At 41.3% G+C, this 25,457-nt stretch overlaps 2 protein-coding genes across 2 annotated transcripts in view; one reads left to right on the top strand and one right to left on the bottom strand.

Moving 5' to 3' along the window:
• FGF2 (fibroblast growth factor 2) overlaps positions 1-19,600 on the top strand; it is a 72,803-nt gene extending 53,203 nt beyond the window's left edge. Inside the window, exons 2-3 of the mRNA XM_032797095.2 lie at positions 667-770; positions 19,415-19,600. Coding sequence (XP_032652986.2) covers positions 667-770; positions 19,415-19,600 — 290 coding nt within the window. The remainder of the gene's footprint in view (positions 1-666; positions 771-19,414) is intronic.
• Positions 19,601-20,018: 418 nt separating this feature from the next.
• NUDT6 (nudix hydrolase 6) overlaps positions 20,019-25,457 on the bottom strand; it is a 28,539-nt gene continuing 23,100 nt past the window's right edge. Inside the window, exons 4-5 of the mRNA XM_032797084.2 lie at positions 25,240-25,294; positions 20,019-20,507 (exon numbers count right to left, since the gene is read on the bottom strand). Coding sequence (XP_032652975.1) covers positions 20,113-20,507; positions 25,240-25,294 — 450 coding nt within the window. The 3' untranslated portion in view covers positions 20,019-20,112. The remainder of the gene's footprint in view (positions 20,508-25,239; positions 25,295-25,457) is intronic.

Consider the following 25,457-nt stretch of genomic DNA (forward strand, 5'->3'; position numbering starts at 1 on the left):
TAAGCTGAATACATTAAGAAACTGATTACAGGTAATAGCTCACCCTCAGAGATGTCCAATAAGCTTTCCTCTCAGACTAGACTCTTTCCAAGTCTGTGCTCAATCCTTTCCCCTGGTACAGTCCTTGTTAGTTCCAGCGACATCTTAGGTGGAAAACAAGGGCTTTTTCATGACTGGCAGCCACCTTTGTTTTGCTCCAATCCCTTTTATAGCTTTGGCACAAGGAAGGAATCTTTTGTCTCTCTTGGTCCCCACCCCTCCTTCTAAATGGAAAAGTACCAGGTTTAAGATGGATTTCATAATCAGGTGACATGGTCACATGTCACTGTAAGACCTCATTCTTCATTACCTGTGGGCTGGCCCACACGTACACAGGAAGGCTTGAGGACTAGAGTTATACTCAATATTTCTAGCTTCAGATACAAGAATGATACATGTATACAAATAAGATGAACACATTCAGTAGATTGTAAGCTTTGTAATGATACCTTACAAGAGACCTTTTTGCATAAAGCATATTTCAGTTACATTATAATCACATTCATAAGCATATTTTCATAGGAGAACATCGTCACAGCTACATCCAGGTCTTTGTCCAGCTTAATCTTTGTTAGATGTTAAAATAGCAATGGGTTTGAGAACTGATTTTATCTCTTTTGTTCCTAGTCAAATTGCAACTTCAGGCAGAAGAAAGAGGAGTGGTGTCAATCAAAGGCGTATGCGCAAATCGTTTTCTGGCTATGAAGGAAGACGGCAGATTATTGGCATTGGTAAGCAACGCTCAGTCCTTTCTTTACTTCACCTTCCTTCATGTTTAGCAGCTGATGTTCGAGACATAGGAGTTACTCAACTGATCAGTCATATTGAGTTGTTCACGGCCAAATTGTGCCTTCAGCACCCAGCCTGAATAACGGGACTCAGCACTGGGAAGAGGCATCCTTCCCCAATCCTAGGCTGCAGAGCCACACCATAGTGGCTCTTGCCTGCAAAGGGCATAAGACCAAGAGAAAACATTTAGTGATTTTGTTTAAAGGGCATCAGTCAATTTAAAAAAAAATCCCACTTATTTCCAAAAATGAAATTGCTACCATTGTTAGAGTAATCTTAACTGTATGTGAAAACAATTAGATGGGTGAAAACTGTTTTTAAAGTTTGCTTGATTTTTGTGTTTTTTGACAGTAGTCTTTCATAGTTTTTTTCTTAATAGTGAGTCAGTTTCTCTTGTTTTGTGTGGCTTTATCCAGACTGAAAAACTAGGAGAGAGACATTTTTGAAAATGTGTGTAAAAATACAAGTAGTAGGTAAAGTCAAAGAGCAGGTATAGCACCTGAAACTACTTAATCTTTTTAAAATTAACTGGTTTTCCAGCTGTCAGCACTTCTATATATTGGGTAGTAGTAGCATTACTATAAACCTTAAGTCGATACATTTGGCATGAATTATATTTTAACATCAGCCTGTAAAAGATGTTTTTTTTCAATTCTGTTTCAGGACCTACAGTGTTCAGACCCTTTTCATTTCACTTACAACACGCACAATGTCTATGTTCTTCTGAAGTTTTATCAGATTTAAGTGTAAACTTTTGGTGTCTTTACCTATATATTTTTCATATAGATCCATTTAATCCAAACACCCAGCATTAGTGACGAGCCATTATATCACTGTAATATTTCCTTCCAGAAATTTTCTACTAGCTCTTAAGTGAGTCGTTAGTACTTCAGTTATTTTGGAACGCAGCAGTGTAAATATTCTGTGAAATTCTCCTTAACTAAAGACACATTGGATTAGTTCTTAACTTCCAGCTGAGCTCCAATTAGTGAAGGATCCAAAAGGAGGGCTAAAAGAATTTTCTGTTCTTCTAATCCTCAAGGCAGTTGAGATCCAGTTCAGTCTGCTCTCCCCCTGCCTCCCCATAATTTAGAGCAGCCTTAGGGAAGCTCTAATTTATGTAGGTTAGTAGCAATCCCAAGGGACCGTTGTACCAGCAAGGATCACTGGAGCACAGCACAGCTTGGTACACACCTTCTTCTGCTCCCAGCAGCAGACTCTCTACACCAGGACAAATCCACAGTTGTCCTTTTAGTCAGTTTTTAATGATCTCTTTGCACTAGCTGAGCAGCAGGGAGGGAGTGGAGTGTGGGTTGAATCTGGCTCTTGTTTTCCTGCGAAGGTATTTCAAGATAGTCTTCAGCAGTGGTATCTGTAAGGTCGTGCAGACAAAATGGAGACGATACCAAGGATTGCTTGTGGGGTGGTGTCTACATGGGGAGGTTTACCAGTATGACTGTACTGGTATAATGATACTGATATAATTTAACTTCCTGTGTGGGCATTCATATTCTGGAAAGTGTCCACAATAGAGTGACCCGATTTTATAGGGACAGTCTCAATTTTTGGGTCTTTTATTACTCCCCCACCCCTGTACCAATTTTTCACACTTGCTGTCTGGTCACCTTAGTCCACAGGAAGAGGTATAGTAATGCTGTAAACTTACCCGTGTAGACAAGCCCTGAGAGAGAGACATATATTTCCTGGCCTCCATCACATAGCTTATTAGGGTTACAAAAGGCTGTGTTTTTATGACATACCAGGGATTATTGGCTGCTACATTTTTTTTCATCCAACAAAAAATCAAATGTAAATACAATATATCAACTAAAACAGCCACAAACTGATAGAGCCAATTAATAAAATATACAGAAACATTCAAGGAGGAAAGTAAGGATATGAGACTTCTGATACTAGCTATAATCTGTCAACCTCAATGGCTTTTTGAGCATACAACTATTTCTCAGGCCTTGGCTACACTGGAGAGTTGCAGCGCTGGTGGTGGGTTTACAGCGCTGCAACTTACTCACTGTCCACACTTGCAAGGCACATACAGCGCTGCATCTCCCTGGCTGCAGTGATGGCTGTACCCCTGCTCTGCCTGGGGTATAAGGATTGCAGTGCTGGTGATGCAGCGCTGCTCTGCAAGTGTGGTCACCAAAAGTGCTGTAATTGGCCTCCAAGGTATTCGGAGGTATCCCAGAATGCCTGTTCAGCCACTCTGCTCATCAGTTCGCCCTCTGCTTCCCTGGCCTCAGGTGACCTGCCCTTTAAATGCCCCGGGAATTTTAAAAATCCCCTTCCTGTTTGCTCAGCCAGGTGTGGAGTGCAATCAGTGAATCTTTCCAGGTGACCACGCCTCCACACGCCAAACGAGCCCCAACATGGAGCAATGGCGAGTTGCTGGACCTCATCAGTGTTTGGGGTGAGGAAGCTATGCAGTCACAGCTGTGCTCCAGCCGTAGGAATTACGATACCTATGGGCAGATCTCAAGGGCCATGCTGGAAAGGGGCCATGACCGGGACGCAGTGCAGTGCAGAGTTAAAGTAAAGGAGCTGGGGAGTGCCTATTGGAAAGCCCGTGAGGGAAACTGCCGCTCAGGTGCTGCCCCCACAACCTGCTGTTTTTACAAGGAGCTGGATGCGATACTTGGGGGTGACCCCACTGCCAATCTGACGACCACGATGGACATGTCACAGCGGGGGAGTAAAGGTGGGGGAGGAGGGGGAGCGGGGAGAGAAAACTGATAGTGAAGGTACTGTGGTGGGGAGAGACACCCCGGAGTCCCAGGAGGCATGCAGCCAGGAGCTCTTCTCAAGCCAGGAGGAAGGTAGCCAGTGTGGAGGACAAACAGAGGAGCGGGTTCCCGGTAAGCGCTTTTTTTTTCAGGATGGAAATTTTTCGGGAGAGGAGGGAGGGTTTAGGGCTGCATGCATGCATGCCTAGATGCGAATAGCGCATTGATGTGGTCTATCACGTCGCGGTAATCGGCCTCGGTAATCTCTTCAAAGTTTCAGCCAGAGCGTGGGCAATGCGCTTGCGCAAGTTTATTGGAGAGCCACTGTGGTCCTTGTCCCAGTCAGGCTAACGCATTGTCCGCGCCACTGTGCCACGAGGGGTGGGGGACCATTGCTGCACACAGGCAAGCTGCATAGGGCCAGGGTGGAATCCGCATTGCTGTAGAAGACCCTCCGTGCTTCCCAGGTGACCCGCAGCAGCGAGATATCTTCCAGGATAAACTCCTGTGGAAAATGTTGGGAGAGTGTTCAGTGTAGGTGCCCTGCAGCTGTTTGCTTTCCCCAATGCACAGAAACCCCAGTACAGTACCCTGAAGCAATCAGTCCCCCTTACTCACCATTTCGGGGCTCCCGTGGGTTATGTGCGCTCTCTTTGGGATGGGAAAATTATGCTATTGTGAAGACTGTTACTCCTTCACTGTGGGGAATAACTGTCTGGATATAAACAATGCTGCCTCTGTTAAGTGTTGCATTTTTGCCTTTCCACAAGCAACCTTGAGATCTCGGCTGCCCGTGTTATCACAGCTGAAGAGACTCCAAAACCTCCGGAAGAAGCCGCGAAAAAAGCAAAGACGACATGCTGCAAAGCAGTTATGGATCACTCTCCACAGAGAATCAAAAAGTGCAGGACTGGAGGGAAAGGGAAAGCAGGATCCACCAGAAAAACGCAGCGCCAGGAAGAAAAGCACAAAGCAGCTGATAAGCATCCTGGCGCGCCAAGCGGACTCTATCCAGGCGCTCGTAGCCATGCAGGCGCAGAGCACTACCGCGCCCTCCCCTTGTCCCAAAGCTCTTTCCCTTGTGCCCCATGTCAGCTCCAAAACCCCTTCCCAGCATCCAGGTTCTTACCACCACCAGCTGCCTCCAACACACCTGTACGTTCCACCAACCAGCCCTGAGAACTACGACCCTTACCCTCTGCACTCAACCCCCATCACCATGCAGTATAGGCATCCTGAAGTGCAGCAGTCATTGCACAGCACTCCAGACAGGACATATTCAAACCTGTGACTGTACAGTTCCCACCCCCCCCCTGCCCTTTTTAGGTTCCCAAAAGTTGTGTGTCTGTCAATAAAGTTATTTTCTTTTCAATAAATGAATTCTTGGCTTTGAAAACAGTCTTTATTATTGCAGAAAGTCAAAGATACCTTAGCCCAGGAAAGAAACAGGCACTGCAAATCAGCTTAGGAAAACAGATTCCTACTAACATTGTAACCACTGCACTTCACTCCCGTGCAAGGCACCAAACATTACTGTTGGTTTTCAGCCTCAAATTCCTCCCTCAAGGCATCCCTAATCCTTGTAGCCCTGTGCTGGGCCTCTCTAGTAGCCCTGCTCTCTGGCTGTGCAAATTCAGCCTCCAGGCATTGAACCTCGGAGGTCCATGCCTGACTGAATCTTTCACCCTTCCCTTCACAAATATTATGGAAGGGTACAGCACGCGATATAACCGCGGGATGCTGCTTTCCCCAAGTCCAGCTTTCCCATACAGAGATCGCCAGCGCCCCTTTAAACGGCCAAAAGCACACTCCACAGTCATTCGGCACGGCTCAGCCTGTAGTTGAACCGTCCTTGCTGCTGTCAAGCTCCTGTATGTACGGTTTCATGAGCCAAGGCATTAACAGGTAAGCGGGGTCTCCAAGGATCACAATGGCATTTCACGTCCCCCTACTGTGATCTTCCGGTCTGGGAAAAAAGTCCCGGCCTGCAGCTTCCTGAACAGGCCAGTGTTCCGAAAGATGCGTGGCATCATGCACCTTTCCAGGCAGCCTGTGTTAATGTCAATGAAAACCTTGCCCACGTGATCCACCACAGCGCCTGGAGAACCATAGAGAAATACCCCTTCCGATTAATGTACTCGATGCTAGGTGGGGTGGTGCCAGAATAGGAATATGTGTCCCATCTATCGCCCCTCCACAGTTAGGGAAACCCATTTGTGCAAAGCCATCCACAATGTCCTGCACGTTCCCCAGAGTCACGGTTCTTCTTAGCAGGATGCGATTAATGGCCCTGCAAACTTGCATCAACACGATTCCAACGGTCGACTTTCCCACTCCAAACTGGTTCGTGACGATCGGTAGCTGTCTGGAGTTGCCAGCTTCCAGATTGCAATAGCCACCCGCTTCTCCACCGGCAGGGCAGCTCTCAATCTCGTGTCCTTTGCGCCGCAGGGTGGGGCGAGCTCAGCACACAGTCCCATGAAAGTGGCTTCTTTTCTCATCCGAAAGTTCTGCAGCCACTGCTCGTCATCCCAGACTTGCAGGACGATATGATCCCACCACTCAGTGCTTGTTTCCCGAGCCCAAAAGCGGCGTTCCATGGTGCTGAGCATTTCCGTGAATGCCACAAGCAATTTAGTGTCACATGTGTCAGGTGACTCGCTGTCGACGGACTCCTCACTGTCACTCTGGAGCTGAAGGAATAGCTCAACTGCCAAACATGATGTGCTGGCGACACTCATCAGCAAAGTCCTCAGCAGCTTGGTCTCCATTTCCCACAGAAATCGCACTGCACAGAAACCGTTGGGAGACTCACAATGGCGCCAAATGTGGACGGAAAAACAGTGACTGCTGGGATGTGAAGCGATGCACCATGGGGCGTTGTGACATGGACGGAAGGGTGCGGGTCATTCCGCTTCCCTTCCCACAACCCACGGTGCCAAAATGGCACGAGGTGCTCTGTGGGATAGCTGCCCACAATGCACCACTCCCAACAGCGCTGCAAATGCTGTAAATATGGCCACACTGCAGCACTGGTAGCTGTCAGTGTGGCTACACTGCAGCGCTTTCCCTACACAGCTGTATGAAGACAGCTGTAAGTGTAGCCATGGCCTCATTCTCAGAACCATTCCTTTTGCAATGCACTTATGTGGATCCTTGCCCTGGAGCCTGTGTTGGGTGTTCGTGGTATTTTCTTTTGTCATTGATTAGGTGGGCATGTGTTTAATTTTGCCACTAACTTTCTGAATGCCCTCAAGAAATAGAGACCCAGTGTTGTCCTTAGTTTTGTTTGGATATCTTCTGTTCCTCCTAGAAGATGGACTTACGACATATAGCTTTGGTGTGGATGGTAAAGCTGTGTTTGTAGCCCCTTTATTTCTTTAATCTTTTTTCAACCATTTGCAATGGAATTAACCATTTGGCATTCTTTTCCTAATTTTTCTTTTCTCCTGTTTTACTTTACATTTGTGTGTGGGTTTTGTAGTTGGTGTTGAAGTGACTTCAGGATTAATTGTTTTCTTTTTTTTTTTGACTTAAGCTTATTGGATGTTGGCAATAAGGTGAACAAACTGTTTTTGTCAAGTAACAATGTTATTAACCTGTGGTGTGCAACAGCTCAATTGAAGAAAATGCAAAAAGTTGTCTTTGGAAAGATAATCCTTCCCATTTAATTGAAATAGATCTAAGCTATTCTTGCTTCAAGGGTGATCAGAAATGTCATTATGTGACTTTTTGGTTCTTTTGCGAGAAACTAACTGCAAATTTCACACTTGGATACTTCAGTGGCAACATTCTTGCCTTGCCAAAATAGGACATCCTTGGCCCTGTCAATGCCCAAATAGATTACACGTAGCGTTTCCAATGTCATACTGCATAATTGTGTGCAGAAATTGCATCTTGATAGTTCCAGTAAGATGTTACCCTTGGAGAAGTGTGTGCTTTTTCTGTTGTCCACTCATCTAGAATTCTCTCTCAAACTCTGGTGAAGTTGGGTCATTTTGTGTTTCTCATCTGAGCCTGTGAAGTTTTCCAGAAAAAAAAAAGTGGTAATATTTACACAACTATTCAAATACCACCTCATCCTGCAGCTCCTTAGTTTTTCTATTTATAGGAGCTCTTGAAAATACTCCATTATAAGATGTATTTTTTTAAACCTAACCAGTATTTCTCTTTTAATGAGTACTCTCACAATTTCATGCTCTATCTGAAGCCTAGGTGCAGTGTTTCAAATGATATTTCTATAATATATCTTCTAAATTTGTCACCTATTTATATTGCTACTGATTTCTGCCCATAAACATTCAAGAAACTAAGAACTGAAAACAACAATTGCTTTGGAAGAGTGTACTGCTGGATAGTTCCCAATTAACATAAATTAGCGTGATCTGGAATGTTAGGTTCTTAATCTCAAAGATTTCAGTATGGTTGCTTCTGGATACCTTTGTTTAATTCCCCAAAATGTCTTTTACAAGTCTTAAGTGGTTCTGTGTTTACCTTAAGCTGCATTCTGAATTGAACATTTTATTGTGACACTTTAAAGCAAATTTATCCCTAACTAACATTCCCTTGAATTTTGAAGGCGTCCTTGTTTTGCAGTCTTTCCATTGCCTTAACATTTCTTTGACCTGGTTAATCTCCTTGGTGATTTGGAATGTCTTATACGATTAATCTCATTCAGCCCAAACTAGTACTTGTTTCTGTTTAAGGTTTTTATTCCTTAGCACACTGCAGATGATTAGCGTCTCCCATTACATTGTTTGTTTTCATCGGAAATCAACAGATTGTCCCTTTAAGAGGGAGCAGGGCCAGTGGCTTTGTGATTTATCAGTGGCCTCATAATTGGGCTTAAGTGTGCAGCTGGGCCCTAGGGAGAGAGACTGAGACAGTGGTAGGGCCAATCAGGAAAAAGCCGGTAAAAGCTGCCTTGGTCAGCCAACAAAAGGGGCCAGAGAGAGATGAGAACCACCAGAGACCAGGAGACTGAGAGGTCCCAGAGGGAAGCTGTAGGTGGCATCTGGGAGAAGGCTGAAGGCAGGAGAGCAGCACGATGGGTTTGCTGGATTACTTCTTCAAGCCAGAGAACCAAGGCTAGAGAGCTGAAGGCCAGAGAGCAGCAGAGGGAGTTGCCTGCTGACTTTAAAGCTGGAGAGTTGAGGCTAGGGGAGCAGTGGATGGGCTTACCCATTGACATCTTCCAACTGGAGAGCTGGAGCCAGAGGGTGGGAAGAGGGCTCAGGGCCAAGGGGAGTGTGGGATGCTTCCCTGGTGAGGGTAAACTCACAGCAGAAAGGCTTTGGGGGCGCCTGCTGGGACGAGCCGAGTTCCACTCCACTGTGCTGGTAAGATAAGGGAAGACCAACAGAGCCCAGTAATGGTGGAAGATGCTGGAGTGTGGTAGATTGTATTTTAGCACTCTTTGGATTAGGCTGTTCTAATAAACCAACCCCAAGAAGTGGTGTTCTTGAGGCAAGAAAACTTGTGCAGAGTAACTGGAGACTCTGAAGGAGGGAAACTGAGGTTCCCTGTTCTGCCACTAGTGGGGGCTCCAGGCAAGGTCACCTTATGACAGTAATCAACTATTATTTCTATTCCATTCAGATTCTCCAAGGTCTGGGACTAGATACTTTGCTGTTGAGGCAATCCAAAAGGGAAATCACTTAAATATAGATATACCAGAAGGGGAACAGATGGTATACAATTTTGGACTTTCGGTTATGAATCGGACCTGCCAAACCATTTGTCTTGCATTCAGACCTGAAAATGCTCATGCATTTTGAAGTCTAGGCAAGCCCTTCTCAGTATCTGCCATGAGGCAGTGCTCTCATTTGATGACATAATTGAGATCTTTTTGATCCAAAGAAATCCATTACTTTGGTCACTGTAATAAAACCATACTGTTATCCCTGTCAGTATGAGTCTATATCGAGTGATATTACTGAAAGTATAACACCCAATTTTAGCACTTGGGCCAATTCAGCTTTTACTTTATTTCTCAGTGCTAATGAGACACTAGATTATAAACAGATTTTTAGAGCACACTGGAATCTATAAGAATTATTACAATTACTGTACAACTATTACATTATATTATACTTACGTCATTCCAGCCCATCCACCACTTCATCAAATTCTTTTAAGAGTATCTTTTGCATTATGTAGAATAGACAGTTATTCACTCATTTGACCATCAGCATATATAGATTTCTCTTCAACCCAAGTACATACTGAACTTTTTTCCCCAGTATTTCATGCTATTTTGGTATCTGTCCTTACACAGACCTGCCAGCGTCCTTTCACCCACTCTACAAAACAAGTGTTGTTTTTTATTTTAATATCTGGTGGTATGTAATCATTTTACATGTCTGCTGTGATTACGTTGATAAGCTCCAGTATCTGTTTTGATGCTCACTTTGGGTTATTTTATTTCCAGGTATCACATATCAATTAGTTATAGAACCTCTTTGTAAAATTTATTAAGAGACTCAACCAAAAACTCAGTTTCTGAGTTATCTTCATCCAGAGCTTTTACTTGCTCTGGGTAGATGTTCATAAATGTATCTTGTCTTCGTATTTCTTTGTCATTTATGCTGAGTAACTTCTTTTGCAAAATGGCTTATTGTGCGTCTGACACTGCACCTCTTGGGCTGAACTCCTGAAATGTGCAGTGATGGATTGTATTTCTTTATAGCTTGGCATGAAGTTTTAAATAGGTGTACCTCTGTTTTCTGTAATTGTTAACAGATTAATTTGGGAAACATCATTTTCAATAGCTCTGTCCCTTTCTGCAGGGATCAGTTATCAGAAGAGCTGGTTCAAAAATTTTTGATGGAATGTTTTTCCATCAGAAAATGCTGTTTTGACAAAATCAAGTTAATCAAACATTGATGAGAAATTATCAAAATGATGCATTCACTAAGGTTGAAATACTTCATTTCAACTTCGATATTGTAGTAATAAAATAATAGCCTAAACATTCAACTTTATAAAACAAAACAAAACAAAACCAAAATTTGTAATATTTTCTTTCACAGGCATTTGAGATTTTTACTTTTCCTCCTGATTTGATGCAAGATGAAACTTCTAAATCTGAGCATTTACTATGGGATGAGAATTCCATTTTTTGACCAGCTCTTATCAGTTTTACTTCAAATAATTTGTCTTATTAGGCCATCTGTTAACTGGGCATAATCATGTGACTTAGCCTTGTCATATAGGTCTAAAACATAATGGTCAATGGTGTCACCTGGCTGTTGTCTTGTAAAGAAAATGTTCCTTTATAACCAAGTGACATTCTTGTGTTGATCAGAATATCCTTCAAATTTCTGAATGACTGGCTTGTGATTTGTACTTCCTTTCAGTATATTCTAGTGAAAATGTTAAAATCTCCAGTGTCTCTGAGCTTGCTTCTTGTAGCAATGTGCAGGACTTCAACCTCAGGTTTCTTTCCAATCATGCTTGCCTTCAGGAAACTTGGGAAGTGCTGCAGTTGCTGTCTCCATTTCTCTGACAGATTCTTTTCCATTTCCCAAGACTTACTTACTTAGAAGAAACAACTTATTGTTTGACAAACACCTTGTAATAGGGGTGTAACCCAAAGAGTGCTGGTAAGAGACTAATATTTTATTTCCTGGCCCCAGTCACATAATGGTGTTTGCCTTTTGTAACCATGACCTGTTATCACATGACTGTGTCAGTATTCCCTGACTCCAGCAGCTACTGTCACAGGTTATCCTTCCAGTTTTAACCAGTTTATAGGCTAATAGCACACTGAACTTTAGTTTTTAATGCAACTTTTAATTCTTAATATGAATGGTCTAGGATTTCAAATTAGTTCAGTCTGAATTTATCTTCAAGGTGGGTGCAGTTTTCTCTTAGTGAATCAGTGGTGGCAGGCACTGCAGTCTACAGTGGAAGAATTTTGACAGGATGTTACTCTTACCTTCAGTCAGTTCTGTAATCAGAGAATCATGACTATTTCTGAAGAAGCTATGGTTTGGCTACTGTGTGTGTGTGTGGTGCTGTAAAACAGACTGTTGAACCAATTTAACTACAGCCAACACTGTTAATGTTGCCACTTTCCATGTTTTGTTTTTATTTAGTGGTTCAGACTTCTTCTGGCCTGAGAACTAAATTTGGTAGTAGACAAAACATTTTACTCAAAGATGGCCAGATTCTACAATCCTTATTCAGGCTAAGTGGAACTCACTCACCTGAGTAGTTCTATCAGCTTCAGTGGAATTACTCATGTGAATGAGTGCCACTTAACGTTAGGGTTGCAGAATATGGCCCAGAATTATTTCCTCTGTTTATTCTTTAATAGAGGGACTGTATAGGTTAAGTATTAGAAGTGAGCAACTGAGTCTTTCACCTCTAGATCACCATGTTGAATCTAACCCTGATCAATATAATCAAAAATGCACTGTCATCTAAGGGTTGTACAGTGGCCTGTGAAATGAGTCAGTGGTCAGAATCCCATTCCTATTGGACAGGTGTCCACATCCTACATGTCACTCAGAAGAAAGGATGAAGCGTGAATAGATCATATTGAGTGCATCACCCTCTCTTCCCTTGAGGTGGTCCCTCCAAGTCAGAGTAGAACTACATTTTCAGGACAGTATACAAAAGATAGCAGCAGTGCAAGCTTTTCTGTGGATAAAGAGAGGATGACTTGAGTTTCCAAAGCTGTCAGTCAGGCACCCTTCACAATTAAGAGCTTGTTTATCTGATGATTTAGAGCATGGCAGGCTAGAGTGCTGCAGATCTACAACACAGCTTGATGTGCACTAAGTGACTGTATAGATAAACTCTAAATTCTCAATTTTTTTGTCATTCTAAAATTCTTATTTTTTGGCTTGAAAGTCTTTTCCAGGTATTTTGTTTGTTGTCTCCCCCCTGCTTTTTACCTGAGAAGTATCAGGAATGGCAAATCCTGGTTTTGTTGGGGAGCTCACTGGAGGTTCCAGATGTGGATTGTTTGCTTTTACCTGCTGTCAGTTGAAGGAATAGGGGTTGTTGATTTTTAACAGATACCTCCTAAGCATTTCTTAGGCCTTATAGTTAAACTGGATGTTAACAAAAGTTTTAAGCAGTCTGAGTGAAAAGCACTTCCTCTTTCAATTAATCAAGTTTTACCTGCATAATCTCTCTCATGTTATAATCTTATTAGTTTGCTAGTCATGTATAGTTTTTTACAGGGTAGACAAGACCACAATTCCTAACATTAAAAACTTAAAATCTGAAAGAAAAAAAATCAGACCACCTTGTCGTTGTATCATAAAGAAGGAAAAGCACAACCCCATTTTTCCTCTTTATTGGTGACCTTTACATTTACAATATGAAAAACACAGGTATTTCCTATAAATTCGAAGGTTTATCATTTTAATGGTGCTAACTCTCATTAACGTTAACTTGCACGCAGAGATGAAACAGGTGAGACTCCAGATTGTTGTTCTAACTACAGTATCTTTTCAGTTCCCATCATGATGCATCTTAAGTAACCCCTATTTTAGACAGAATATTAATGCTCGCAACTGTCATCCTTGACTGTACTCTTACCTCACTTCCAAAGCTTAGTGTTGTCTGGTTATTACTTTGATTGGAGACCACCATAGAATTGCAGGACATGAAATTGATATTTCAAGATAAGTTCTGCAACCAATTCCTTAATATGGTATGAGTGGAAATGGTGCTGCTGGAGGTGTCAGCTTTTTGGATAAGATGCAAACCAAGATCCTGACCACCTGTGATCACTTAGGTTATGTCTACACTGCAATTAGACACCCACGTCTGGCTCATGCCAGCTGACTCTGAAATAGGGGCTATTTAATTGCAGTGTAGTCACGCAGGCTTGGGCAGGAGCCTGGGCTCTGGGACCCTCCCACCTCACAGGGCCTGAGAGCCTGGCTCTGGCCCAAGAGCCCGAATGTCTGCACCACAATTAAACTGCCTCTGAGCCTAATCCCTGTGAGCCTGAATCAGCTGGTATAGGGATTCCTTTGTACTTTTTTGCAAAAGCCTTAGCTGACTGTCCAATTGGGGAGTTATATTGAATCTACATAAATTCTGCTTCAAGTCTGAACTGAATTCAGTGCTTTTTATCCTCCTTTCCTTGTGCAGTTTTACTTAGTCTTACTAAAGCTATAGAGTTGGCTGTATTTCTGTGGTGGTTGAGACAATTAATGCATATATTTGCGCACAACTGAAGTGCTTTGAGATCTTCTGTGGTGAAAGGTGCTCGGTAAATGTTAGATTATGATTTTGTAATCTTTTCTTTAGGAGATAGGACACAAAGCGCGAGACAAGTATTGGTTTTGACTATTTTAAAATTTTTAAATGTTCGTGATTTAGAGGTGCATCAGAAGTCAGCACATGGATTCTGTTCAAAGATCTTCACAAATCAAAAGTAGTATATAGAAATGGCTGCAAGTATCTATATTCTGTTGCCAAAACCTATATTTGGAGACTGAGGTTTGGTTAGGTCTTTAATACACAGCAGACTCCTTATTCCACACTGTAGTTGTGCATTTAGTTGCTCATAGCAATAGAAACCTGACACAAATGTTAAGATTCAAAATTTTCCCATGTATGTTTGTATGCATAGGCTATGAAGCCTAGTTGTTTTCAGGTTTGGGTTTAGTTGTAGTTAAATACTTTAAATTTTCAATTAATAGTCATAAAGCAATACAGCAGTTCTGTTGGTAACTAATGTGGCAGATGGGCTCTCTGTTTAGGATGTATTTTGGTTTATTTGTTTTGATTCCCATCCAAAATTTCAGACACACTTTCCTTTTAATGATTAACTTATGCTGTCATTTGAAGAACTCTTTTCATAGAGTAAATGTATGTGACTGAATGTGATACGGCTGAGATATGAAAAGGAGGTAGCTCTCTTTCTCTAAATCAATGCTCTGTTCTATTTTAGTTCTTTTCTTTTTGAGATGTCCTCCTGCCTCTTTTTAAGGAGACAATCCTGCAATCAAATGAACCCCAGCACAATGGCTCTCTGCCTTTGTACAGGGTCAATGCTAGTGGCACCTAAAAGGTTAACTGAGAGGCATAGTGTGGCTGCAGTACAGGTAAATATTGGAGAAATTAGTGTCCCCAAATAAAATATTAGAGTTTTTCCCCCTCCCTTTGTTGAAGTGGAGAAATATAGTGGTGGGTTTTCCTCTTTGAGATCCAGAGGGACACTAAATCTACCAGTTCTCTCCTTATTACCAACAGCCATTAAAACCTACCTAGTCCAGCAGTGGCTAATTTAAAGATCCCAGTGAAACAATTCCAAACATGCAGAATCTAAGGATTAAATTCTGATGCCTTTACTCATGTACTCAACTAGATCCTTTGACATCAGTGGGATTATTTGTAGAGTAAGGTACTACTCAACACAAGTGATGGTGTCAGACTCAGGTCCTGAGGGAGCAGGGGCTTCTGCTAGGTGTAAAGCTGTGCAGCAGAAGATGTATGGGAGTGGATTGGCTGGTACAGGAATTCAATGATTTTTCTCTTCTGGAGTTTGAAGAAGATGAGAACAATTAATAATTCCAGATGCTAGATAAATATGGAAGTGGGGAAATATTTGGCATCAGAAGATCACTACAAATCACTCTTTGTACTGCAGGGATGGCGTGCATCTTGGTGTCACAGGAAACCCATGCTTTCCTGGAAACGTGAGTCATGGAATCTTGAGCTGCATTTGTTGAACTCTGTCAAGTGAAAGATAAAAACTTACTGGCTCTAAAGAGAGCTTGTAGGTTTTTTTCAAGGCAATCAAAATGTAATCTCTCTCTCTCAACAATAAGCCACTAACTCTTAAGGCTCTTGAAAGAAAAACACATTTCAAGGTGCACTTTGCTTCAATTTGGTGAGCATGATGTACAGGTTTAGGAGGGAGTAGAAGACCCACCTATTTCTGTGCTATTTACAGTGAAATTAGTTGATGTGTACATATAGTAGAACCTCAGAGTTACGAACACCAGAGTTATGAACTGACCAGTCAACCACACACCTCATTTGGAACCTGAAGTATGCAATCAGGCAGCAGCAGAGACCCCAAAAAAGCAAATATAGTATAGTACTGTGTTAAACAGTAACTACTAAAAAAAAATAAAAAGGAATTAAAAAAAATTGACAAGGTAAGGGAACTGTTTCTGTACTTGTTTCATTTAATTTAAGATGGTTAAAAGCAGCATTTTTCTTCTGCATAGTAAAGTTTCAAAGCTGTGTTAAGCCAATGTTCAGCTGTAAACTTCTGAAAGAACAACCATAATGTTTTGTTCAGAGTTACAAACAAACTCCATTCCCAAGGTGTTCATAACTGAGGTTGTACTGTACATTGTTCTTTCCTTTTTCCCAGTGTCAGCTAGTCTGTCTCTTCTTAGAATATAAGCTCCTTGGAGAGGGTACTATCCTTGGGCGCTTGGAATGCGGCTAGCACACAATGGGTAGTACCATACATAAATAATATCACCACTTTCAGAAGCTCTATGTGAGGGAGGTGGTGGAGACAGAATGGGGAAATGGGTTCCTGGGAACAGGCTGGGGAGACAGGGGATTCAATGGGAGTTAATGGGAGGGAAGGACAAAATGGGTGAGTCTATTGGCTCTCTGAAGCGTATTCATTTAATTGAAACAAGTCAATGTAAAGATATTTAATGTGTGTATATACCTCAGCATCCTAGTATTTCAATAATGGTTGGCAAATATGAGCTCAGGTATCTGATTCTCAGTTCCTTTGCTTGAGGCAGGAATTGAAGAAATGGGTGAGGAAAGTGGTTAAACCTACAGCTGCCTTATCTTTGGATCTGTGAGTCTTGAAGGGGGAATAATGCATGTAGCTCTATTTCTTTGCTGTGGGCCTGATTCTGTAAAGAACTAAAACATGAGTAATTCCATTCCTACTCAGGAAAGCACATAAGAATGCTCATCTTTAAAGTCAATTGGACTAATTATATACTTTAAAATGTAAGCATAGATGTTGCTGAATCAGGACCCATATTCAGATCCAGGAACCCACTGCAGGTCCAGGAAAGGTAGGTAGCATGCCAGAAAGGGGTTACTGCCACCACCACATGTGGCCCTTTGCCCACAGCTGTGTGAATAATTGGGCCTTCTCTTCCAAAACCAACTGTTCTATGTTATGATTTAATATTTTTTGTTGGCCACTGAGAACATTCACAACATTACTCCTGGGGGAATTCTACACCAAAAAAATAAATTCTGTGCACAATATTTTAAAATTTTGCATATTTTATTTGTCAAAATAACACAATATAATGGTAATTTATTTCAAAATACCTGTTCGCAAGTATGTCTGTTAGAGTACAGAAAAGAAGAAAAATCAGGAATTTTTTTAACATAATTACATACTAGGCATATCAATACAGAACTCTGAGTAATCATTCATTTAAACTGCAATACAGAAACTTCTTTTCCACACCCCTCAGAAGCAGCCCAAAGGGTTGGGGGAGTCAGGGGTAATGGAGGAACAGAGGGAGGGGAAGTAATTGCTGAGAAGGAGCCTGGGAGTTAGGAGGAAGGTTGGATCTGGATGGGAGAAATATGGAACGGGTTTTTTGGGGAAAGGGGATCGTTAGGAGGCTGCGGAGTCTCCTCCATGCAGACCCCATTTCTGACCCTGTTGCTGTGTGTCCCTGAACCCCTACTCCCATTCATCCCCTGGCTCTATCACCTCACTAACTCCTGTGCCCCACCCATCTATCCCCCCCAACTAGCTCTTCTGAACCCCTGTCTTTGTGATCTCCCCCCAGCAGCCCTGTGTTCCCTACTGTTTTTTCCCTTCTTCCCCCTCTGGCCCTGCAGGCAAGGAAGGCATTGAGGAAGGCAGCCTCTGCCCCTTTCCTCTCTGCAGGTAGGTAGTTGCTTCAGCTTGTGAGTCAACTGCCCTCTTCTGGGCCCACATCCACCCCCGGTGGGTGAAAAGTGTAATTACAGCATGATCCCTAAAACTTCCCTTCTCCTAATTTTGTGCTTGCAAAGTAGTGCAGAATTCCCCCAGGAGTAGACAAAGTTCCTGCCCCAGAGATCTTACAATCTAAAAATTGTAAAGATTTTTGCTTTTTAAAGTCAAAATTGCATTAAATTATTCCTTTTGAAGTGAGATGCATTATTCTGACAACAAAATGATTAGCTCTTGCAGAAAAATCTGTAACAGATGTATTAATTGCGTTGTTCTACATCAGTAAAAATGGATAAAGTGCATGTGTTTGGGAGGGAGGAACAGCAGGGAAGGGGCTGTTTGTGTTCGGCATTAGAAAATTACTAGAAATTTGAGGGTTGTATCTTATTTAATTCTAAACAATGTAGGTTGGATTCTAAAGGTGAAAATTGCATCATTTGATGCAAACACTTCTACAATCTGGCTGTCAGGAACCAATAAGGGAGTGGACAGTGGCATGTATTCAAGCTCTTATATGGCATGCATCTGACACCACTGGACTTCAACAAGTTCCCAGTATTTCCTATAACTAATTTCTTTAGAATGAAGTAAAACTGCAGTAATTGGTTTGAAGGTATATGTGTATTGGGGAATTTCTGCTTATGCATTAAAAACTAAAATAACTTGTGTGTATGTAAATCCTTCAGGAAATAAATCAGGCAGGATTTACTGTCAAGTAGGATTTAGCTTTAGATGATGAAAATGTACTTTAAAGTTTCTCTCTACCTAGGTGTTACCAGCTATTGAGGCTGATAATCGGTGTCACAATTGGGAAATATTAATTTCCCTTTATAGAGTTAGAGACTAACTGTATTTTCCTGGATTCTGAAATGCACATTGCAAAGTATATTGTAGAACATAATTGAAATGGAGTAAAATTTTAGTTAACATGAATATTTTTCCTGGCTTAGAAATGGATAGAATAAATGGATAGAATAAATACAATTTCCACATGGGATACACTCGTTAAATTTAATTTTTTCGTCGTAAAGAAATATTATTATTGTTATCCTGGTAACAGAATAGGCTCACTACTATTAATATTTTTGTTACTGCACAATAGTACCATAGGAATTGGCTTCAAGAAAATTAAAAGAAACCAGACAAACAGAAGAGTTTGGTCCGAGGCTGGACCGCTAATATTCTATTTCTGACAAGTTGATAAAAAGATTTGGCAGGGCAAATGACCCACTTCATACTTTTTCTCCTGTTGTAACTAGGCAAGAGGGATAGTTGAATTGCCTAGCGTGGAAATCAGGAGCTATCAATAATTGCAGCAGACAGGATTCTTCTATCATTTTTGATAAATGGTGGAAAGGAACAAAGAAATAGTATGAAGACAGATTACTCTGAGCTTTATCTGGCTCAATGGCTGCTACAAAAGTATCATCCAGTGGTTCACACCAACCACATCTCCTTTAGGAGTTTATTGATAATCACTTGCATGTATTTTTAAACACAAAAGTATGTTTAATATGAATTCATTGAAATCTTATGTTCTTCAGAAAATAATATCTTCTGAAAATGTCCCTAATACTCTGATACAAATAACTTTTAATCATCAAGAGCAGCAAAGAATCCTGTGGCACCTTATAGACTAACAGACGTTTTGGAGCATGAGCTTTCGTGGGTGAATACCCACTTCGTCAGATCTGCATCTGACGAAGTGGGTATTCACCCACGAAAGCTCATGCTCCAAAACGTCTGTTACTTTATAACGTGCCACAGGATTCTTTGCTGCTTTTACAGATCCAGACTAACATGGCTACCCCTCTGATACTTTAATCATCAACTAACTCCGCTCATTAATAGGCACTCCCATGTATTTAAGGGAGGGGATTGTTATGCCAGAGGGGATGAATATGAATAACATTTTTTCTTTCCCTTTCAGAAATGTGTAACTGAAGAATGTTTCTTTTTTGAGCGCTTGGAATCAAACAACTACAACACTTACCGGTCACGGAAATATTCTGATTGGTATGTGGCACTGAAAAGAACTGGACAGTACAAACTTGGACCAAAAACTGGACCAGGGCAGAAAGCTATCCTTTTTCTTCCAATGTCTGCCAAGAGCTGACTTCAGTGGTAGATTCTATAGTCTGTGCCACAACACACTAAAGTGGTAGTTTCCTCCACTCCTTCCAAAAGTAGTAAAGTGTGAGCAAGTATTTGATAACTGCTTTTGCAGATGTCTGATTACTAAATATGTTTGTATAATATAACCTTGATGTTACTGTATGTTTTGAAACAATTGTGCCAGTGTCCAGAGGAAAAAGCACCAGGAAAATGTATAGAAATTTCAATATCTGTGCTTCATGTATTTTCCTCTAGTTAGAGCTACTATATTAGCCTTATGTTAGCCTTACAGTGTAAAGGAAACTTAAAAGATGTGCACACATTTACAAGAATATTTACCTTTTAAAAGAAATAATATATATATATAATCTCTATATATCTTACTAGAAAATAAAGTAAATATTGAATTCCAGCAAGAAAAAAGTCCAGGAATATTTTTAATATGGTACAAGTAAGCCCACAATTTAAAACAATCCAATTCTAAATTATGAATTTAATGAAATGTGAAGCTTATTAGAATTCTGTCATGTTTTTATAAGTATCTGGCAGCTCCCTATGGTACAGCTTATAAAATAGGCCTGTGTAAACTGCTGGAAATTCTCTCATGGTTATATCAATCTTATCAAACCCTTCTCTGTATCCATAAAGTAGCAGTTTAGCTACACTGCTGGTGATGGGAGTAGTGTCTTTAGTCTTGGCAAGTTCCTCAAGATCCATCCATTCGCACCTCAAGCATTCCTGCTGGCAGAAACTGATGTTGAATGAGGAAGGCTGCAGGCGACAGATGATATACATATCTGATATCCCAAAGGCTCCGGGGTGCCTATGTTGCTGCCTTATGCTTATGAGGGACTTGAACTCTGACTTAATGCCAGTCTCTTCAAAAACCTCTCGAACTGCTGTGTTTCCTAGATGGAGAGAAATATTCCTACAGTACATGTAAGAGGAGACTACATTTCAAGAACTGTTCATCGTGAAAGATTTCCAACTCATAAAGCATCGCTGATGGTAACACCTTTTTGAGATTGTAGAGGCTATAAATTCCAACACTACAGTTAAGTTCAGTTTTTGGCCCTTTGAACAAAGCTAATGGCAATGGACTATTTTGCTTTTCTTGTGGATAACCTACAAAATGATGAATGTTCCTTAATACTGTACAAGTATGGTAGCTCTGAAACTGATGCACCAATGCAGTATACCCAGCTATTATCTAAAGATATTTCCTAAATATTTTCAATTCTCTTTGATCCTAATTAATACATTTTTAGGTTTACTTTCAATGGCTGATCTTCCTGTTGCATCTGAGCACTTTCAACTATACCCGATTGTGGGAACAAATCAATTAGTTTAGTGGCACAAGTACACAATTTATCTTACAGATGTAAAAGTGTGCAAACAAACTGGCCTACAGAATGAGGGAGAACCTCGCCCCTTTTGCACATTTATCCTTAAATGTCTATAATGACATTTCAGTTATATTATTTTGCTAACATACCATGAAATCTATTGATGCATGGGAAATTCATACAGATAATTCCTATTAACTTTGCAGATGTAAATCTTTTGTATACTGACCAAGAGGAGATAACAACCTCTTACATTTCTCACTATAAAAATCCCTAGGAATGGAGGAAAAAAAATCCGTTAACGTGGGCCCAAGTCCAGGAATGTCCTTGAGCACAAGCATAGTGCTACTGAAAAGTCAGTGGGACTACTTGTGCTTAAAGTTAAGCACCTCTTTAAGAACTTTGCTGAGTCAGGGTCTAAAAACAGCTAATGGCTGGCAGGGTAACTCATTCACTCTTTCAGTACTTAAACCCAGTCTCTCCACTAACCAAAAGCTAGAGTTACCTCTGAAAGGCAATCAAAATCAAAGATCCCAGGAGGGCTGTAATAACCTCATTTGCCAAAATTTAGCTGTTCCTAGGCCTTGCAAAACGTTACAGACCCACCTGGGTGGAGTATTTTTTTGGATGGGTAAACAGAATTATTAGATTTATTTTTTTTATCCTCATGGCAAGGGAGGTGACTCTGTTTTGTCTGAGGTGTAAAATGCCCATGGCTATTTTGCAAGGCAACTTGCTGCAGTTAATTAGCAATTAGAACGTTGGTTTATATTTAACAGAACTACATTCATTTGAACAAAAACCTTTTAGTGATTCTCCCTTGCGTGCAAACCACCATCTTGAAAAGTCAGAAGTACAGAAGATATAAATTTTGGATTTATTTTAAAACCACTGAAAATAATTTCAGGACTTACAGTAGCAAACCATAAGCCTTTCTTGTAGACAATAAACATTTATATAGTAATGGCCCTGATCCTGCAAACACTTCCATGTGTGTTTAAAGTTAAGCACATTAATAACTGCATTGCATTTAATGGGACTAGTTGCATAAGTAAAGCTTGACACATGAGCATGTGTTTGCAGGACTGGGCAGGGGGGCATTAGTATATAAATATGTCTGCAGAGCATTTTATTAGAATATTGACAACACAGTACTTGGGAGGAAGGAGGGGGCACGGAAGCGCTCTGACTCCATGTCTCCGCCACAGTTGTAGAGATTACTGACAGGCTGATCCATTACCACACCTGGCTTCTCTGGGCTGGAATCACTGGAAGTCCTAATGGAACGTTCATCCAGTCTTCCTTGGTTAAAACAGAAGTAGAAAAGAAGCAAACTCCCTGCAGTGTATTTGTGTAGTACTCTTTGGACTTAAAGGGTAGAAAGGATAGAAATCAGGAATGCTGAGAGAGATCATGCTAAGTAAGACAAAATCATTAGACCAGGGATTTCAGTCTAGATTTGAGCTTTGCTTCAAGATAGTGCCTTACTGTAGTTCCCTACATTTAGGGCTTGAGCTTCAAATATCGGGAAGCCCCCAAATGCGTGCAATTTAGTGCTTAATTTGTTCACGTAACTACCCCAGCTGCTTGTGCAAACTGGTACATGTGACTAAACACTGATCTGCAAGCATGGTAACTGCACTCCTACATTTTTGAAAGGTAGGCCCTTAAATGTTTGAGGCTTAATGTAAATGAAGGAAAAATAAAGTTGTTATATTTCATGCTTCATTAATTTATATCTGTTAAAATATAGTAATAAAAACTCTTTGCTGCATCACATTTTAATAGGGATATGAGGGGAACTTTAACGAACATATTTTTTCCCAGTTTTTCTGATACCTATTTGCTGTCACCCTAGCAACATCTATAGCCTCACCTATTGTATAGAGGGATGTGTCCCGGGCACTCCTGGGTACAGCACTCCTACAGTGCAGCCGTGCTCATGCTGGCCATTCTTTGACTATCAATAAATGTAGAAGTTCCTCCAAAGTCCCTTTCTATCTTGGACCCTTCCCTTTCAATCCTTCTCTAACCAGACTCCCTTTTTAGTACGAAGTATACAGCATATATTCATGGCATTATATACTCCTCTCCAAACATAAATATTTGACATGTAAGCGCATGTTTCACACAATTATACATACAACATCAGCTGAAGCTCAATTCTGTAATAAATATTTGAAGGAACAGCATTAGTTCAAATGAAATATGTTAAAACGGTACATGAAATTGCATATAATGACTGAAGGGCTAGATACAGAAAGAGGACTTAGGCATTGCAATGCTCCGTCTTAACATGTAGGCACCTGGCCATCTAGTGGAAGCCACAGCCCCAAGTCAGGCATCCACTCTGCCTGTACAAGACATGAGGAGTGTTTCCCACCTAAGAATGGGACCCACAAAAGCCAGCAAGATGAGTAGGTAGCTGCCTAATGTAGCCAGCAGGAAATGCCAAAGAAAGGGGTATAACCTGTCAGTGGTGGGCAACCGGCTGCACGCAGCCTGTCAGGTTAATCTGCTGGCAGGCCGCTAGACAGTTTGTTTACATTTTGCATGGCCACCTGTAGCTCCCCAGTGGTTGTGGTTTCCTGTTCCTGGACAATGGGAGCTGCGGGAAATGGTGGGGCCACAGGGAAGTGCTGGCCACTGCTTCCTGCAGCTCCCATTGGCTACAAACAGTGAACCATGGCCACTGGGAGCTGCGGGCATCCATGCAATTGTAAACAAACTGTCAGGTGGCCTGCCAGTGGATTACCCTAACGGGCTGCATATGGCTGGCAGGTTGCCTACCCTGGCCTAAGTCCTGCCCCTTAATAGGACCTAGGTGCCTGAGTCTGGGCCAGAGGAAGAGTCCTTCTCTGCTCTTGATTGCTCTTTGAACCCTCTCCTGGAGTTAAGGGCATAAGTCCTTTGTTGCAACAAAGCAACAACCACAATGAGAAGAAAGATGATGGTCCCACCTCCCCCTTCTTTAGAACCTCATGCAGCTGTATGCATGCTGAGTGGTGGGATTTTAAGTGCTTACAGGGTGTAACAACTGAGCAGTGATTTTGAGGATTTAAAATGTTGAGTTGGGTGCCTAAAGTGGATTTAGCCCAAAGCTGAGATGTATAGTGGGAAACTACTGTCCTATCCATTGTAATGATTCAACCGTAGAGTTTGTGGCCTTGGACACTGAGAGAGAGAATACATTTGTGGCTAAGATGCAGGACTAGGAGTCAGCACATGTGGGTCCTGTTCCCAGTTCTCCCTGTTTCTATATTACTCCGGCAATGAAGTTAACCTCTTTTTGCCTGATCTTACTCATCAGTATTGTGCAGATGATACTCAAAAATCTGAAATAGTATTGTGAGGAAAAATTTATTAACATAAGAGTGCAGAATGTAGTACTGCTCAGTGGAGGTAACTTTTGAATCCAAAACCTACATACTGTCTCCTATACACAGGAAAAACCTCCAGCCTATCTTTTCTTTTTCTTGTCTTTTTTTTTGTTAAAACTTAAGCTTTACATAAACTTCTGTATTGTAAACTCATTGGTCCTGTAACCCTTTAACAATACTACAGTACTGCTGAAGTTCTAACAACCCTCTACATCACATTAGTTAAGTATTTCCTCAACTCATAGTGTCAGTTCACCTTTACCTTAAGAGTAATTATTACGATTTGTAATACAATAGTGCTTAGAGTCTCCTGCTGAAAGCGAGGACTCATTGTGCTAGTACTATGTACTTCTACATAGTAAGAGACCATTCCTGCCCCGAAGAGCTTCCAATCTAAACAGCCAAGACAAAGTGTGGGAGAAGACGTAGTTATTCCCATGTTACAGATAGGAACAGAGTGTCAGGAATTTTTACTCAGAATATTGCTGAGTTTATCACCTGGTGCTTCAGGCTGTGCTTCAAGTATTTTAATTCATTTATTTCTATGCCATATTCATCTTCCTTACACTTTGGGTTCATATGACACAATGTTGAATAAGACTAAAAATCAAACACTGCTCTATGTGAAAATGTAGAAAAACGTGTTAAATGTAGGGCCTTTTTACCCTGAACATGATGAAGCATCGGGTATCCTCTGCTGAAGTATCTGTTTTAGGATGCAGGATCAAGTCCTCCCACCTCTCAGACACCAATTTTAAACAGAGATTGACCATCACAAGAGTAATCCTGCAAAACTACTTTGGGCTACATACCTTTGTATCAGCCAACTAACAGAGGGCACAACTCAGTAGACTTCAATGGAGTTGTGACTGCTTATGCCGCTGATGTATTTGAAACATTGTCCAGAGACTTACCAATGTCTTCACCTGGGTCTGACAGGCCTCCTGGAAATTTCCATGCATTTCTAGTCTATAACAGAGCAGAAATATTAGCAAGGTATACAATCTGTTTTGTTCTCCTAATACAAAAGGACAAAATGATTCCTCTAGAATTCCTAATCACCCTAATAGGTACGTGAAGTTTCTAAAGGTGGTGACATGTTAATTACTTCTATAATTATCAGTTAAGATTT

This window comes from Chelonoidis abingdonii, chromosome 5, assembly GCF_003597395.2.
Source record: "Chelonoidis abingdonii isolate Lonesome George chromosome 5, CheloAbing_2.0, whole genome shotgun sequence".
Classification (NCBI taxonomy): domain Eukaryota; kingdom Metazoa; phylum Chordata; order Testudines; family Testudinidae; genus Chelonoidis; species Chelonoidis abingdonii.